Source organism: Anser cygnoides, chromosome 1 (genome assembly GCF_040182565.1).
Source record: "Anser cygnoides isolate HZ-2024a breed goose chromosome 1, Taihu_goose_T2T_genome, whole genome shotgun sequence".
In the NCBI taxonomy this organism is placed as follows: domain Eukaryota; kingdom Metazoa; phylum Chordata; class Aves; order Anseriformes; family Anatidae; genus Anser; species Anser cygnoides.
Genome location: NC_089873.1, coordinates 54337192 through 54355181, shown reverse-complemented (window position 1 = coordinate 54355181; position 17990 = coordinate 54337192). Strand labels below are relative to the sequence as shown.

General features: G+C 36.5%; 1 protein-coding gene across 5 annotated transcripts in view; it reads left to right on the top strand.

Moving 5' to 3' along the window:
* ACSS3 (acyl-CoA synthetase short chain family member 3) overlaps positions 1 to 17990 on the top strand; it is a 74685-nt gene that overhangs the window by 52800 nt on the left and 3895 nt on the right. For all 5 annotated transcript variants that reach the window (XR_007162366.2, XM_048061263.2, XM_066995750.1 and 2 more), the window contains 6 exons: positions 4048 to 4143; positions 7112 to 7175; positions 12874 to 12955; positions 13944 to 14066; positions 17565 to 17664; positions 17744 to 17919. Coding sequence is in view for 4 of the 5 variants with exons in the window: in XM_048061263.2 (XP_047917220.2) it covers positions 4048 to 4143; positions 7112 to 7175; positions 12874 to 12955; positions 13944 to 14066; positions 17565 to 17664; positions 17744 to 17919 (641 nt within the window). In the remaining variant the exon portion in view is untranslated. The remainder of the gene's footprint in view (positions 1 to 4047; positions 4144 to 7111; positions 7176 to 12873; positions 12956 to 13943; positions 14067 to 17564; positions 17665 to 17743; positions 17920 to 17990) is intronic.

Here is a 17990-nt window from a genome sequence, read left to right as displayed (position 1 = left end):
CACAATAATATTGAAATCTCTTTGAAATAATAGTTTTCTCCTACATGTAGAGAGAGTCACATCTTTGAAATTCGAGGGTGAATTTCTTTAGGTCAGCCCCGATCCTGAAAGTAGTGATGTAAGGAGGGACTTGGGACATTTTAACAGCTATGATTTTAAGACAAACTCTCAGTAATTCTGTCTCGCACGTCTCAGTAAAGTGCTTTCCATTATTCTCAGAGGTATATATATTCCCTCCATTGTAACTCGAAGCAGATGTTGAATGTACTTCAACATCTGAACTGTAGTTCAGACTAGTTGTGAAACATTGCTGGCAGGAAGTAAATTGGGTTTATGATCCAGTTGTCCCTGAAAAGCCTTCCACAGCTGGAGGGCTGCTGACTTCCTTGTGTAGGGAGTGGAAGGCTAGCACCTTACATGTGTGCAGAAGGGATTGATCAAAGACAGATCAACTGTTCTAGTTGTTACATTAAAAATATGCAAGTTCCTAAAGATTGCAGTATTGGGAATCTGTTTAGACACTGCACGTTAATTTCAGAGAATCTCCAACTATAAACAAATGAGTCAAGTAAGGGATATCTGTGTGCACATTTAGACACCTAGTGTAAGGGGTGGGTGGAATACAACGTCCATTTGACAAGTGTTATCCTACTTCAAATTGCTGCTGTTTTTACTTTCTGACCTATGTCTTGTAAGCTGCATATAAATCCTGACTTTAATTGTAAATAAACCAAACTTAATTCAAACAAAGATTCTTAAGTAGCTTTGCTTATTGGAAATATAAAAAATGGCCACACAGAACTTGTAGTACACGTAATTGGTAAGGAAAATTTCTCATCAGTAGTTGTTTTTCTGTATTCTTCTGAACAGTGTTGATTTCTTTTCAGCAGGATTTTCTATTCAATTCTCCTTTCAAGTCAGGCTGTTTTTTCCTTGATGAAAAATGCTGTCCTGGAAAGCGGTTGGTGTTTTCTGATTGGTTTGGGAAACTTATATTTCAATCCAGCATCCTATTTGAAAGATACACATTGATTTCCTAAGAAATGTACAGCACAAAGATGCATGCTGTCTTCTGACAGTACTCCTTGGTGCTTCTATTTTGTAAGAGAGTCCTTAGCATTCAGGAACTCTTAACCTAACAAAGAGTGGATGCTTCTGGGATTCTCTCTCTTAATTAGTATCTGGTCCGAATACCAACAAGCCATATTTTTTTCATGTATATAAAAAGTCTTATTGACCCATGGGCATTGAATGCACAGCCTAGAGATTAGAACGCTGGGTAAATATGAAAGTGATATATTTCTACTGGTAATTGAGAAGACAATAGAAGAAACAGCAGCAATCTTTTAAAGACTTGTTCAGAGAGTTTTAGAACTTGTGATTCTTATTTAGAATAAACGGACTTACATTCAGTCTTATTCACTGTTTTCCAAAAAGCAGAAACACAAACTAGTATGACCACGTTTCCTTTCTAGTTTGTATTCTTTTAATTAGCAGTGTATCAAAGAGGCAAACAAATCCAAACAAATTTTCAGAAATTTCACAGATCCCCCTTCTTCCCCAGGGGTTTTTTGATTGAGAGCTCTGCAATTAGAAGTCTCTATGAGTTCCTAAATCTTACTGGTGCATCTGGTTACAGTGGTGCTGTGTTCCTTCTCTCTCAGCAGTGAATCTAATGACTGCGTTTAGTTGATGAATACCTTTCTCATCTGATCTGTTACAGTATGGTTTTTAGCTCTTGCCTTGCAATATGTAAGGCAAGATGTAATCTGTGCCATCACTTCTCCTCCTGCCAATGCAGTCAAAAAGAAATTGTCCCTTCCACTGTCTTTTCCAACTCACTTTTCTCTAAGGAATATAACTTTTTTCATTCTGCTCTAAGGAAAAAAAAAAGGGAAAAAGTTGAGGTCAGTAACTTCAGTACTGTGCAAAATATGGAGCTCTGAAACTGCTGAATAAATTGTGGGTTTCGCTTCCTGCAGCCTTCAGTATGATCACTTGCTGGCTACATTAGGTCATGCTGATGTTGTGTCATCTCTATAATTGCTTGGATGTTCTGCTTTTTTGGAAGGAAGAAAAAAACAAGATCAATGTTTGTGTGGGAAATGTGCATTATGTAGAAAAAATAGAACAATGGAAAATGGGAAGCAACCAAGCAAACTTTTTAGCATTGAGGGTTGATAATTCTTGGTCTGTGCTCTGCAGTTGGAGTTAGGCCCTAGCATAAGTATGCGATGTTAATGCTAATTTTCAGCTACTTATTAACACCTAACTTAATATTACACAAACTCGTGGTGGTTTTGTTCTTGTTCTTGCTTCTTTAAGCAATTGAATAATCATTTAACTACTTCTGAAGTGGCAAAGAAATGCTGTGGAAGCTGAGAAAATTCACAGCAAAAACAACTCTAGTGAGCTAATGCAAGAGAACTGAAGATAAATCTGGGCATACTGATCAGAGGCCAAATACAGAGCTGAACACAAACCTGCTTAGCTGTGCTGAAACTTGAGCATGATGTGGACTATGAATTCCAAGTGACCTGAGACCTGGGACATCTCCAGAATGATAAAACCATATTTTTATAGTTCTAGCCCCATATTGTGTCCCTGCTAATATCTACAACTACCTACACCTGCTTTTTTTTTTCTTTTTTTTTTTTTTCCCCCTACAGCTCAGAGTTATAGCAGCATTCAAATAAATTTCTCTATTTTTCTTACAGGGAAAGGAAGGAGAACTGGTCTTTTTTCAAACTTAGACTCTGCTATATGACAATATATTTTTTTTATTCCTCTTTCTTAGTAATAACTCTTGTAGAATAAAAGCATTATGTGAAATTGAGCTTTCTTAAGGGGGAAAAAAAAGGGCATAGGTGAGAAGGGAGGACTTTGTAGCTGCCCAACTGTGGGGATAATTAGGAAGGTGTAGGCACTACAGGGGATATTCATGCTGTTTGAAGAAGGTATTTTATGTTACCAGTGCAGCAGGGATTCCAGACTTGCCTTGAGTGAGCTCCACACAGGGAGCAAAGGCATGCAGTGCAAGTGTTTTAAGTTATTTGTCTGCAGTTAGATGAATGAATTTCTTCCTAAGATTCAAAAACCAGGAGTTATTTAAACCAGTTATTTGTCTTCTGGCAAAATAAATAAATAAAAAACACAACAAAACTCTAATATGCTGTCATTAGTAAAACTTGAATGTTTGTAAATGTGTTTGTAGATGGTGGAGAATACAGCTGGATTATGATCACAAAATCTTGGAGCTGTTTGATTCCCATTCCTTACAGCATTCCTTTCAAGTTTATTTTGGCAACATGAAATTTAGTTCTGACTTTTCTACCTTATTTCTTCTTGAATCTTTTTATTGCCTGAAATAGTTCTTGCCAAGAAATACTAGTGAGACCTCCAGGATTATAAAAGAGGTATTCCTGAATTTTCTGCATTATTTACAATAAAGTCCGGGAAGTTTTTCCTTTTTTATGATTTTCCTGACCAATATTGTTGTGGAGATTTTGTGTTTATTTACCTTCCAAACCTCAGAATGCGTAGAATTTTTCAGCTCCACAATAGAACTACGGATACTTTGATATCACTGCCCTACAGTGATAAGATAATCAACCAAGAGTGGATTGTTTTTTCTGGAATTCATTCTTTCCAAAGATATTGATTTGTAAAACAACCTCTGAAATACATCTGCCATACACAGTATTTCTGTCATGGTTTTGCTGTAGGCAGTTTCCTACTGGTGTGGTATAACGTCATACCCATAGCAGAATAAGCTAATGGTGTAATGCAGAATGTTTGTATTTTTGATTATCTCCTATGGAATGCAAAAGCTCCCCTGTGAAGAATGCAGATTTCTTTGATGAACTGGCATTTATTGGATAACAAATATGAATCTCCTGAATTCTAAATCTTCCATTGCTTGTCTGGCATTTTTATTTATTTATTTTTCAATTGTGATACGCTGAACTAGAAGCAAAACTTAGAAACAGTAAATACTCAATGACACAAGAAGCAATCTTGGTTGATGTATTTGTGTTCTTTTACCAGAATCTGGTTCTGCAATTACCGCTTCCTGCATTGGTTTGGGAAACTCTACAACGCCTCCACCTGGACAAGCAGGAAAACCAGTACCAGGGTACAATGGTAAGACTGTGCTAAGTATGCTGCTAGAAAAGGATATTGCTTATATTCCTGAGTAAGTGCACTTTAATCTAAGACCTCATAGGGAAAGCAAATTACAGTCTTGCTAACACATTTTCCTCCTTGTAACAGGAAGCTGCCTTTTTGTGTGTTGTGGAATGTGATTGTGCTTAAGAAATTCAGAGTAATTCTCCAAAACATTGAGAAACTAATCCTACTTCTGTTATATAAAGGGGCTACCACGTACTTCTAAACTGGATATAACAAAGATATGAAAAAAATACTGTGCTTTAAGGCTTTATCTACAATTGCACAGAATTAAATGAGAAGCAGCAGTAAAACTGTATTGGCACAGCAGGAAGAACCTGCTAGTCATAACCATCAACAGAAGAGGAAATGATAACTAGACAAATAATTGCTGTAACTTGCACTTTGAATGTTTTGTCATACCTGTATTTTCAATTTTCAGAGCCTAAATAGTTTTGTTTTGGAAGATGTACGTCAAATAACTATGTCTCAGAGACTTATTGATTAGATTTTCTTTTGGTGCTACATTTTTATATGAGAAGTATCCTGAAGTGCACAAAGAGATGAGGTCTTAGCATGAGGTCTGTGTCTTCCACAAACGTGTTACTAGTGAACTAACAAGCAACCTGGCAAGGATATGAATCTTCCTCCCTTCCTTCCTTCCTCAAAAGCAGTTTACTGACTGTATGTACAGGTGTATGGACTCATATTTGAGTGAGATGTTAAGCATATTATCTTTGAGTACTTGTAGAGCATTTTTATTTCCAGCTGGGAAAATGGTAGGTTATGAACCAGCAGCAAAAGGGAGAGCACTCATTGTCTGGAAGTTATTTTTTTGTAGAGGGTACAGCTACAGGATTAAGAATGCAAAAATATTTTCATACCTGGGAAGCCTGATCTTAACACAGTTCTCAAGAGTTACTTGAAGTCCAAATAATAATTACATTTCTTAAAGATCAAACTGTCTTCGGGAAAGGTTCTCACATTCTTGGGCAGAAAAAGCTTAGCTATTTTTTCTCCTAATAGATGGAAGAAATGGAAATGAACATTAAAGAAAATACTTGCAGCGGTTCTGGGTTCTAGCACTTACAGCACGAAGACAAACATTAGGTTAAAAACAGCATTAAAACCAAGCTGTGAAGTTTGTCTACAGTTTTAATAAATAGGGAGGAGTGGAAGAAGGTATGACACATGCTAGAAAATGTCCTACCCCGAAAAGTATGAGTAGAAAGAATATAAAAATTTTCACATGAATTTTTTGAAACATGTCATTGAGTGTAAGTAAGGAATTCCTTCAAGTAGAGCAGAGGAAATATCTTAAACATGCAATAAAAAAAGAAAAATAAATTGAACACTGAAATTCAGTAAAGATTTAGGAAAGAATTGTACCTTTTTTACTTATTGGTTTGAGGCCAATTATGTCCTGTAATGCAGCCATTCATTAAGTAGTGGATCTTCTGAAATTACTCTGTGCAGACAGCTGTCTCACTGTCACCCACATCTGTTTTGATGTTGTTCTGGCTGCTGTTACTGTATTAATTAGAAGAGTTCCTTATGCCTTATGCATTAGAAGATAGATTTTGTATTTTTAGATTATACAACTGGTAATGGTTTTTGGACATTGCTAAAGTTTTTTTTTAATTTGTGCTACGATGTAAAGAGAAAGTTAAAAAGTCTACTTAAGTAGACTTCTTTCCTGTCATACTGCTGAAATAAATTGATTTCTTTGAATCTTTTCAGATAATTTCATTGCATTGTTCACAAACTGTCACTTTTCTAGTAATTCAAGAGTAAGCAGTGTAGTACCCACCTTCCCCAGATTTTTGTACATTGAAATACATTGCTTGCAAGGAGGAGAATAAATGCTGGAATTCCTACCCTAATAAAATAAACTGTTTAGATTTTACTTTAATATAATAAAAACAGGAAAAATAAGCTGGGGGTTTGGGAAGCATTTAAAGATACAGGTGCGTGGGTCTTTGTCTTTCTGTGTTCTAAGTCTAAATTCTCCAAATGTAACATTACCATGTTCTCACAACATCTAAAAAGATAAAAGATTCCAAATCACTGAATTGTAAAACCGGTGTGGTTGACTTGCCTGTGTGTGTGTGCTGAGCTGTTGCTTTCAGCAGGCTCTTCAGTCACTTAAAAAATACCATTCTCTGTGAAGGAGTGGCTTCATCCAGAAATAGTAAATTACAGACTTTTCTGTTCTTTGGACAGATAAGATGTGGTATTACTCATAAGACTCTTAGCGGGGCTTTAGACAGAAGTTTGTCATCCTCTTTTCCCCATTTCCTCTGTAACTTTTTAATACAGAATGTAAGATTATTTGTATTAGTTTAATTCCAGCTGAACATAGCTTTCTTTGCTTGGGCAGACTTCAAAAAGCATGTTTTAAATCCATGTCATCTTAGTCCGTCAAACCATTCATCCCTGTTTTTTTATTTCATTTTGTTTAATTCCATTTATTATTGGCCAAGTTGATACTCTAGTTAAGAAGTACTGTGGCCTATCTCCCATTCTTCCTTATCCCTATGCCTTCAGATGAAAAAGGTGGTTGTAGTAGATTTTCCAGCTGACTGCCCTGAGGAGGATATTTCAGGTGGTTTTCCTCAGAAGCCTACATACTTCATACCAAGATGCGATCTGAAGGTGATGGGTCATTGTCACCTGGGGAAAAGTCTTCTGTTCAAAGGTCTGGATTTTTCGGTGTTCTCTAGCATTACGCTGCTGCACAGCTTTGGGTAATTCACAAGTTAAATTACATCTTTGCGTTAGACTAGAATAACCTACTCTCAAATTACTTAATACCATTTGTTGCTTGGTGTATTGCCGTTCTCAACTGTGACATAAATTGATACCCTTGAACAAAGACACTGTCCTCCACCTAAAAATACTCTACTTAACAGGAGTTCTCTTCCTATATTACTTGTTTTTACAGTGATGATTCTGGATGAAAAGAAGGAACCAGTGAAGACAAAGACTTTAGGAAATATTGTGGTAAAGTAAGCAAACTAAGTATTTTCTGAAACTTCTGCCTCTTTAGTGCCTAACTGTTGCCATAATAAAACTTATGTTTGTAATCAGTGGATAGAGAAAGGTATTTTGAAAGAAAATTGCCCCTAGTTGTCATAAGCGTTCAGCTAGGATGGAAGAAATCACCTTCCAGATGTGCTTATGTCTCTTCGCCAGCTGTAGGGGTGACACAGACAGCTTAGAATAGGTGCTTAACACTAGCTACCTAAAGCTAAGTGAAATTAATTTCATCCTTAGTAACTCTCTGCCAAATGATCTGAATTACATCTACAAACAGATAGATAACATTTCTGAGTCATAACTATCTTGGTATTTACATGCCTGTCAGAAGTGGATATTGTCACATTAGGAGATCTGTTGGGGCTATTGTCAAAGTTTTAAAGCCAAGATTTATCTTCCCTAACACTGCCCCATATTTAAGCCTTTTTCTTAAGGGATTACAAGTGTGTTTATGTATTGATTTGTTGTTTTATTTTTCCCAGCATGATTTTTGCTGCAGCCAAGTAAACTGATAGGGAAATAGTGCGGAGATTTTCCTCCTTATTTTTCTCTGTATTCTCCTCCCTTCCCTCTTACACTTTTCCCCTTCCCCTTCCTTTTTTTTTTTTTTTTTAATTGGATCACTCAATGAATAGTCTCCCTGTACCATTTCTATTATTTTATCATGTCCTTATTTATTATAATATCCATTCTGAAATAGAGGAAAGAGTAGTAGGGGCGAAATTACACTGTTTCAAAAACAGTCATTATGAAACCAATTTTGTGTAGGTTAATTGTTAACGCGTCTTTCTGTTCCAGTGTTTTTTCTGACAATCTCTCAACACATTATAAACTCTTAAAATTCATCCTGCAGCTTAACTGTAAAATACAAACAAAACAAACAAAACAAAAAAACAAGGCAAAGGTTTTGATGAACTTTAGGAGACCAATTCTGTATGTTTTTAACATGTCCAATGTTTGAATCTGTAGACTGTTAACAGAAGTTGGTTTTAGGATATTATGGTTTGGAGTGTCTTAATAATTTTGTTCCAGGTTTCATTCTAATAAGTGACAATTTCCTGACAGCGTTTAGTTGGTTATTTTGTTCATAAAAATCGGTGGCTGTTAGGTTAAGACATCACATTTTCTATCTTCTCCTGCATTCAGCTCAATTATTGTTTAGCTGTAAAACTTCTTTTCTTTTTCTTTTTTTTTTTTTTTCCTTAATTTTTAGATTAGGACTAGTTTTCATAAAGCCTTCCTGCAAAGGAAGCCTTTCCCCTGTTCGTTCCTTTAGCAGACCTCTACTCATACAGACCCCTTAAAAATAGTGCTGATGATCCTTGTTACTAGCAGGGTTTGTTTATCACCCCAGGATCCTCAGGCATCTTGTAGGAAGTGGGGGAATCAGGGTAGTTTTGACTCTTCCTCTGTCATACAGTCAGCAGCAAAATATGGTCTATGGCTTTAGAAAAACAAAACAAAACACAACAAAACAGGGGTATTTGCTTTATCTGCAGCATACATGAATTGAGAAATATTCTTCAGTATTTCTGGGAAAGGAGTATGACCACACACTGCCTACAATACAAGCTGTGCAAAAGTGGTACGATGCAGCTCTTGGTTATTTTTAGCCTAGTCTAACTGCTGGTAAGGACTGTTGGGGGCTGCTTGAGGCTTGCAGTGCTCATAAGTATAGTATTTAAAATACCTGTTCTTGCAATAGAGTTATAAAATTTAATTTTAACCTGCAGGAGTCAAATAGTTTAGAAAGGTCATTCTTACACCTCATTGCTCCATCTCCCTACACCAAGTATGTTATTTTCTTTACTCATACCTACCAGATGTTTTTTCATATAATCATCATCTTTGTGCCCTTTGGAAAGATTTTTTACTGATGAGAACTCTCACAGAGGATAATTTACCTGGACATGCAATAATATTTTTGACTTCACAAGTCTTTCGGGATAGAGTAATCAAATGCAGCATCGCAACATTGATGATGAAAGGGCAAAGGAAAACGAAGATTACTGCAGCTCATGAGAGTGGGTTTATATGAATTGTTTCCACATTTACGTTTTTTTGAGCTAGAATCTTTGGATGTGAAGGATAATTAACCAAAAATTCATTCTGAAGTGAAAATCGTAGCAGCAATGACCGTCACTTCCTTTAGCAAGACCAGTCTGGTTTAGTGACACACTTGTGCTTGCTTTGTTCTGACCTGCCTGTAATTAATATAAAACAGAGAAGCTGTGTGTGTGTGTGTATATGTGTAATCGTGATTAGCAATGAGAAATTTCAAAGGAATGTTAGCAAAGAGAAATACTATTTAAATTCCAATGCAGTGGGAAACTCAATTTCGCTCTTTTTCATTATGAACATCACAAACCTATTATTTTTATTTAATGAGACAGTTGTCAGCATTGTCTCATTCTTTACGTTCATTCACGAAAGAAAGAGGACTACATTTGCCATATATTCATTCTATCCAGAGAGTAATGTCTACCAGTAAATTTCCCTCTATATCCTTTTAGGAATGTCCTTAACCATGTTACACTTCCTCTAGTGTTCTGTGTAGTCTGTTTTGTGCCACTGTAATGGGGCTTTATGTGATAAGTATATAGAAATTAGTTTTACCATTTTCCACTGCATAGAACCACATAAGTATTTCTGTTCCCTATTCAGAAAGAGGAGAGACAATGCATTACAGGTACAGTGATTCTGAAATGTTTTTGTAAGTTGGAGTGGACAACTGATAAGTGTTAGTTTTTTAACTAAGTGATTAGTTAAATTACATTTAAGAATACAATATCCGAGTTGGATGGGACACGCAAGGGTCATCAAATCCAACTCCTGGGTCCCCAAAGGATCACCCCCCCCAAAAAAAAAAAAAAAAAATCAGATCGTGTGTCTGAGAACATTCTCCAAACACTTCTTGAAGACTGCTGCAGAGAGGAAATCGTTGCTTGTAGAACCGTTTAAAGAAAGTGTGTCATCCTGCATAGACTACTCGCAATACATTTTTGTAATTAACAGCCATACACCTAAGAACAATTTGCTAGATTTATAAAATGAAGGACTGTACCATAGAAAGCAATGTCTTACGAATAAGCTATTGGAACAACTTTCTTAGGAATATGGTGTTTTTCCTTGACACCACAAAGTCATACGTGGATATCTATTGTAAAGATACTCTCATTTTACCAAACATTACAGGCTTGAGGTAGAATTTAGTATATGACATCCTTTAGCCCATGTTGTACGGAAGGTCATTTTAGATGATTGTGTTTTTTTTTTTTATCAGCTTTGTCTTTTCCCTTTACAAGTGAAACCATGAGTAGGACTTCCAGTGTGTGAGCAATTTGTCCAAAAATGAGCTGAATACATGTGGGTAGCATTTGAACTTTTTTAACTCTTTCCAGGCATTTTAACATTTTTTTTTGATGCTTTTCCTCTTCCCCATCAAACTGTAGATTTTTTTTCCTGCAATATCCACACTGAAGCCAACTGCTTCTGTGACCTTTTTCAATTAACTAAAGGGCTATTTCATGCAGAATCATAAATTCTCGAGATCCTCTCTTCTCTTACCCCTTCTCCACCCTTTTTCCAGTCCTGTTGTTCTTTGTGTCTGAAAAAGCTTGAAGATTGGAGATGGTTTTCAAACTTGCAATCAAAAAATTTTTTTTGAAGAGTACTGTTTACACACAGTACTACACAAATGCTGAGTAATAATATAGCTGCCAATCAGGATGACTTAATTCCACTCACAGGCCTACCTTGTGTAACCATGGCTGATGTTTGCTTTGACTGGCTGTAATGAACAGCCTGTGACTGCCATTGTCTACTGTAAAATGAAGAAATGAAGGGATGACTTTTCTCGTTTCTGAAACTCAGCAAGGTAGCACCTGTAATAGTTTTGACTTTCAGCTATACTTTCAGAAAGCTGTTCTTTTAATTTTTTTTCCCTATAAATAATCTTCTGAGTGCTCTGTCAATAATTTGTTCCAGCAGCAAGAAATCTTGCATCATTTTGCCAAGTGGCATCCTGAAAGGATGTGACACAGTCACCTTTTCCCAGGCAATGTTAGAGGTGGGTCGGCCACTGTTGCATGAAAAACAAATGAACTGTGAAACAATGCTCAAAAAACAGGTAATGATTGTAGTTTCAAATTGGCTACTAGAAAACAGTTATTGTGAAAGTACTTCAGAGGTTTTTGTGATGCTGCCAAGCTCACTTAATATCTCACTTTGTAATAAAATTACCTTATTTTTATAAAGTGTGACCAGAGTGTTACATTTCAGTCTTCTGTCTCCTCTCACATCATTATGATCCAGTGCTGCTCCCTTTAGAATTCATGGCAGCATTCCTGTGGACAGCAGTAGGATGGAGATACTTTTGGCATGGGGTATTTTAATCCTGATGTCTTGGCAAAATTCCAGTACGCTGAATTATTTTCTGGCAAGCTGAATTCCACTGTTATTAATTTTATTAGCGATTTGTGTTTTCCCAGCACCTACAAATTCTAGTCAGTTGTGATCCTAAGCACTTTGCTATCACTGAAGAATTGCATGTGCCCATCACTGTGCAATTATTTTGCCTGAAAGACCGACACATAGGAGATGGCATTTGTTTTTTGCTTAGGAAGATGGAATGGAGTCCCAACTGCAAATAGTGTTTTATAGAAAACAATGGAGGAGTATTTTCAGATTGTGTCTGTATTGTGCAATGTGTTGTGCTGTGGAAATACCTGTGGTAGCCAGTAGTTTAGCAGCCTGGTTTCCATAGACTGAGGAAGATTATTTCTCTTGCTTCTCAGCAATATGCACTGTGGATGTACTAATCATTGCAGTTTTCCTTAAAACAAAACAAACTAACCAACCAAGCAAACAAAAACATTGGGAGCAGGGATTATATTTTTGATGATATGTTACACAGTTCTTAGTTTAGATTTCTAAACAATTGTAATTACAGAAAGCAAAATGTTTTCCTGGTTTCTGCAATAAAATTGGCTCTTCTACTTAATGGCTAAGTGGAAACCACTGAATAGAGCCTTGGGGAATTTATTAAGGATTTTGTCAATGTGAATTGTCCTTTCTCACCCATCACAAGAATGTTTCAGACTGTTAAATAAACTGAAAGTTCAAAATTTGCAATGATTCAGGCAGTTACGAACTGCTGTGCTATTAGCAACCAAGCAACAAACATAGCAACTACCATTCTTGGGTGATTTTTCTTGAATCTGAACAAGAGGTTTTTCATTTAAACTTACACATACACAAACATGGGGACTGATATATTGCTTTTCTAATTTATTTCTTTCAAGGCAAATACTCTGTCGTGTTTGTGTATCACAGGGGTGCTTACTAAGCTGGTAGGTCTTATGGTAGGCCTGGAATTCCTGCCATAGGGGCAGAAGCCAGACCGCTCTCCTGAAACCTGGGTGCCTAACTGGGAAGTGTCTGGCATTTGTGGCCTTGCCTTAACCATACTTTCAGGGAATGTGATTTATAGGATGTGTTGAGCCAAAACCCTTAGAAATAACAGTAGTATTTATAGTAGTATATTCTACTGCTTTCTTATTCCTACTCAATGACTGCTATCCGAATATAAAGTATGAATGGAGAGCATGAGCTGTACTTGTTATATCTGTGTTTCTAACTACTTCACTCTGCTCTTTTTAATTTAAGGTTGCCTTTGCCTCCTGGAGCGTTCTCAGGACTTTGGGAAAATCAGGAAGCATTCCAGAAGTTGTATTTCCAAAAATTTCCAGTAAGAATTACAACATGTCTTGTATAAACTTTTGGTAATCTTGCAGCCCTGAATGACATGAGTTTTCAATTGGGTAATATAAAAAAAATATCGTATCTTATTTTAATGGGAGATCTTTGATACGTTTCTTACAGACTGAAAAGCATTTCAAGTTAAACATTTCTTCATACATGCTTCCAGCTTTTGGTCACACTGATTTTTTTCAGATCTGAAACAAAAGAAGTAAACCTTAAGATTCTGAACCTAAAAGTTGTTTTATGTCATTTGGTCTAATAAAGATAAAAGCATTGATGCATTTCAAACTTAGACTGGAATAACTTCAAATTTATTACTACCACTGACATGTAATCATTCTAGTTTAGCGTCAGTCCAAAATACATACTTGTCTACCACGTGTGTAAATACTTAGGAGGCTCCTTACTGAATTGTTCTTGTCAGATGGACTATCTAGGGACTCGTGTCCTCCTTTCCACGTAGAAATAGATAGACTGGTCCAGATAGATTGTCCAGAATGGAAGATTTGGTCCAATAAAAGTAAATGAGTGAACTGAGCAGGCAGATTATTTTCTTTGTGCACTGGCATGATGATGGTGATGGTGGTGTATGAATGGATCCAGCAAACGGGTATCGTAAGGGTCAATTTGACAACTGCCATTGTATTGTAACAATTCTACTCTTCTTGTGTAGATTCAGGCAACATCCTTCTCCAAGCTGTCAGGGATCAAAGTAGGCAGAGTGGAAAAAATCCAGGCTTATTTATTGTCTTCTGCTCTGTCTTAATAAAGACTGAAAAAAAACTTCTGGAAAAGGAGCTCCAAGGTATATGATGACATAAGAATGGTGAAAAAGCTAGAATTAAATCTTTTAGGCACCAAAATTTACTTCATTTGACACAATCAGTTTTGTGTGTTGGCTTTATGGGAAATGGATGGATCTTCCTAGTACTCTTTCCTGAGTTTATTTTTATTTTTGCTTATTTTGTATTTAGGGATATTATGATACTATGGATGCTGGTTATATGGATGAAGATGGCTATTTATATGTCCTGTCTCGAGCTGATGATGTGATCAATATCGCGGGACACAGAATTTCAGCAGGCGCAATTGAAGAGGTGAGCTTTGCAGACAGTAAAATAGAAGAGTGAAATATGAATAAAGCAAGCTGAGTTCATGAAGAGTAAAAATCTCCCCAAAATCTATTTTCATTCTGCTTATCTTGATTGCATTTGCATTGGTACTTTTAGGAAAAACAATAATTGTTTCACGTCCTTCCTATTAAGGTGCGTTCTAGGATAATAATAAGCAATTTGTATCACAGGCTTGAGAAAACAGCCATGATTTGACATGAAGATGGAGGTAAGGGGCAGTGTGGTAGCATGGAAAACATTCCTGAAGCTCTAACATACTTACTTGGGAATACTTCAAGGTAATGTAGGCTCAGCGTGTCAAGTCATTGCATTAGCTACTGAAATCACTTAGGAGTAGAAACTTTTTTTCTTAAAATACAGTTTTTAGTCGTTTGGGTTTTGTTTGTTTGGCTTTTTTGTTTGTTTGTTTTTATTATTTATTTATTTATTTATTATTTTTTAGTGTTTGATGTTATCTGAATTCTTTTTGCATAGAGTCACATCTGGTGCTTTTTCTTGTTTTGAAGAATTTCCTTCTCAGTTCCTTGAGACCTGTTTTTTGTCTCTCTCTTACTGTAAGAGCAGTGCTAAATGAACAATAAGATTTTCTTTAAAAAAATCCTACTGCTAACTTGAAAATCATTAATGTAATTCCCATGAAGCTCAAAAAGTTGCAAATACTGCAGTTCATAATAGTATCTTAATTTCATATCTTTGTTCACTTACCCCTTCACAACTGCTGTGATTGCCAGTAATAAATTTCCCTGATGACATATCAGATGCTTATTCAGGGAGGCTAGGAAAGGGTGTGCTAGGTAAGTACAAGGGAAAAATACACTTAAAATTCTGAAGTTAACTGTTCACTGAATCACAAACTAAATTGTCATTTTTTTCCTTTCTAATATTTATATTAGCAATATGTTAATTAGTATGTTTTAGTGACTGTATTTTTTTAAAGACTGGGTAACTTAAAAAAGAATAGAAGAAACTGCTGTCACACAAGTGAACAAATCCTGATAAATGTAGGCAGTCCTTCAAGGAACAGTCAACCAGGCAGTTGGATCCGCTGCTGTACTGATGGGTCTGTGAAGACATAAAGGTGTCTTTCAGTCTGCTTAAACCTATTTCCCCTTTGAAGTGAGTGTTTTGTGTTGCTCTACAACAACAGGGAACCTCATCCCCACCCATTACTGCTCTGCTGCTACAAGAGCATTGTTACCTGGCATCAAGCTAGATCTGAAGCTAGCACAACAAATGAGGAACTGAATTACCTCAAAAGATGACATTCGTGTCATCTTTGTATCCATCTGAAACTGGTCAGGAGCTCAGTGTTGCTGTTTTTCTCCCTGTTAGTTAGAGCTTTCCCCAGAAATGGTGTTTCATCACTACAGACAGATGCCTCTCTATTCACCTTCTGAACAAAGCTAAAAAATAGTGTTCTTAATACATGCACAGAAAATTGCTAGTTAAATGGGAAAGCATTTACAAGAACACAGTTAGCTTTTCAGTAAGATCAGTAAATACAGAATTAGAGGTTCATTGAATAGCCTTCTAATTAAGTGACAGTCACCTTGTTGAGCAAGTATATTAACTGCATTTACATTATAGCTGCATTACAAGCTTAACAAGTTTTTCCTTAGTGCTTTGGTGTTTCAGCTTCATTATGTTCCAAACAATTAGTTTCTTTGTCTATTAGTATCATCAGGGCTCCATCTTTACTGAGATGCAGTAGGAGTTACTGTTTACCTTGCCAATCACTGAATATTAGCCATTTTGGTAACCTCAGCTGGTGTTGATCCATCTCTGTACATCAATGGTTCAGTGCTTGGCTTGACTCTTTCTAAAATTGCTCTGATGTTAAGGAATTTAATATGAAAAATTCCCTTACTGACAGTGGGGTTTCTGTCTGCTGCTACATTAGAAGTCCATCCTTGTGCCCACTGAGTCAAGGAATTCCCCTTCACTTTCTCTGTTTCTTACTTGTAAGCAGTTTCTACATGGCTAGTGTTGATTCTGTTCTCTGATCATCTTTTCAGCCTGTCTTACAAAGTTTGATAACCTTTAACTTAGTATTTACATTTTCAGTCATATGAAATTAGCTGTTCCAATGTCAAAGGCATGCATATGGGATTTTTTGGGATAGATTAGTGAAGGAAAATATTGCAGTGATTGGAATATTCCAGCTCAAAATAAGACTTTTCTGAACAAGTGACAGACTGGAACAATGCAAACAAGCTCCTACAAAATGAAGCTGGGTACACTTTACATCTTCACCTTAGGGGTCCTGTTGGATCCTGATGGATAATTATTGAATTGATGGTAATGTCACATTACTGAAGATATTATTCCTGTGATTTTGTGGAAAGGCCTCAGCACCTCTGGTCATAGACCTTACTAGTCTACTTCTGTATAATTCATTGAAAAGTAGATGAAAAATAGTTTCATCTCTTTCTTTCTTTCTTAATTCTATAACAGTTGCTGTGGTCAGGATCAAGAAGGCAGAGCAGAAAAGAATGGGTATTTAAAGCATGAAATAGAATGCATTACTGAGGCTCTGGACTGGAGGTGACTCAAGCTCATAGGTGTATGGGATGTAGACAAATATCACCAGGATTTGGAGTTGCATGAAAAGAGCTAGATGCTTTGGAAGAGGATTCACAGCTGCTGGTGTCTTAAGTCCAACTTTGTCCCAGACTTAGTGATGCATATCTCAGTATGTATTGAGACATCTTGGTGATTTTTCTTCCAGGAAGTAAGAACCTCAGCTGGCTAATTAGAAACAAGAGAGTCTCTCATATTCTGTTTTCCTGAAAGAGATTTTGAGGTAGTGCCCATCACTTGTGTAATTGTGTACATGTGCAGTAGGAAAGAAGGGACTGATTTAATACCCTTTTTTGTCTAAGAATGTTGAGGCCTCACATTTCCAAGAGGATCAGCTGAACGCTAGGTTGGCTGCAAGCTGAGACAGGGCTTGTGTTTGGCAAAGAATTAAAAAGATACAAGGCATCAGAGAATGAGTAAATACGACTTTATAGCCCTGTAATAGAAGTGCTTCTGTGGTTTTGGTCCTTACTCACTTAACTGCACAATATTCATAGTGTTAGACTAACATTATTTGTCTCAGCAAAAAATCAAACTAACAAAAATATAGATGTGACACTCTTGTTTTCCCAAAACTATACGGAAATCACCTTTGCTTTGTTCAAACCTAGATGATTCCATGATTCTTTGATTCTGTATTTGTATCTTGTGCTGCCACAGTTTTTATTTCTTCCACTTATTTGATAACTACACATAGGTGTGCATATAAATATTCACAGGTACATTTGCAACATGGAATCCTGAGTTGTACTGACTAAACAATTTTAGATGTCAAAGTTTAAGAAGTCTATTTTTTTATGTCCTTGCCTATGATTTTTTTTTTTAAACTGAGATATTCAAATTATTATTAATCTGGTTTAGTTTTGTTTTTTTGTCCCTCAGTGTGTTCTCTTCCATCATGCTGTGGCAGACTGTGCTGTTGTAGGCCAGGAGGATGCATTAAAAGGGCACGTTCCCTTTGCCCTGTGCGTACTCAGAGAAGGTGAGAGCTCATTGCTACTGGTGGTGCTAAAACTTGCAAAAGTCATGGAAAGGTTAAAGGATATGAACTTCTTTACTAGATATAAAGACAGAAGAGGGGAAGATTTTGGAAGAGATTATTGAGAGCGTTCGAAATAACATTGGTCCAGTGGCAGCTTTTCAGAAGGGGGTGTTTGTGAAACAGCTACCAAAAACGCGTTCTGGCAAGATCCCACGTTCAGCTCTTTCTGCACTTGTCAGTGGAAAGCCGTATAAGGTAGTTGAAGATGTATGCTTTAATGAACTAGGCACATAAATGCATCCAAAGACCCAACATCATGGTTTTGA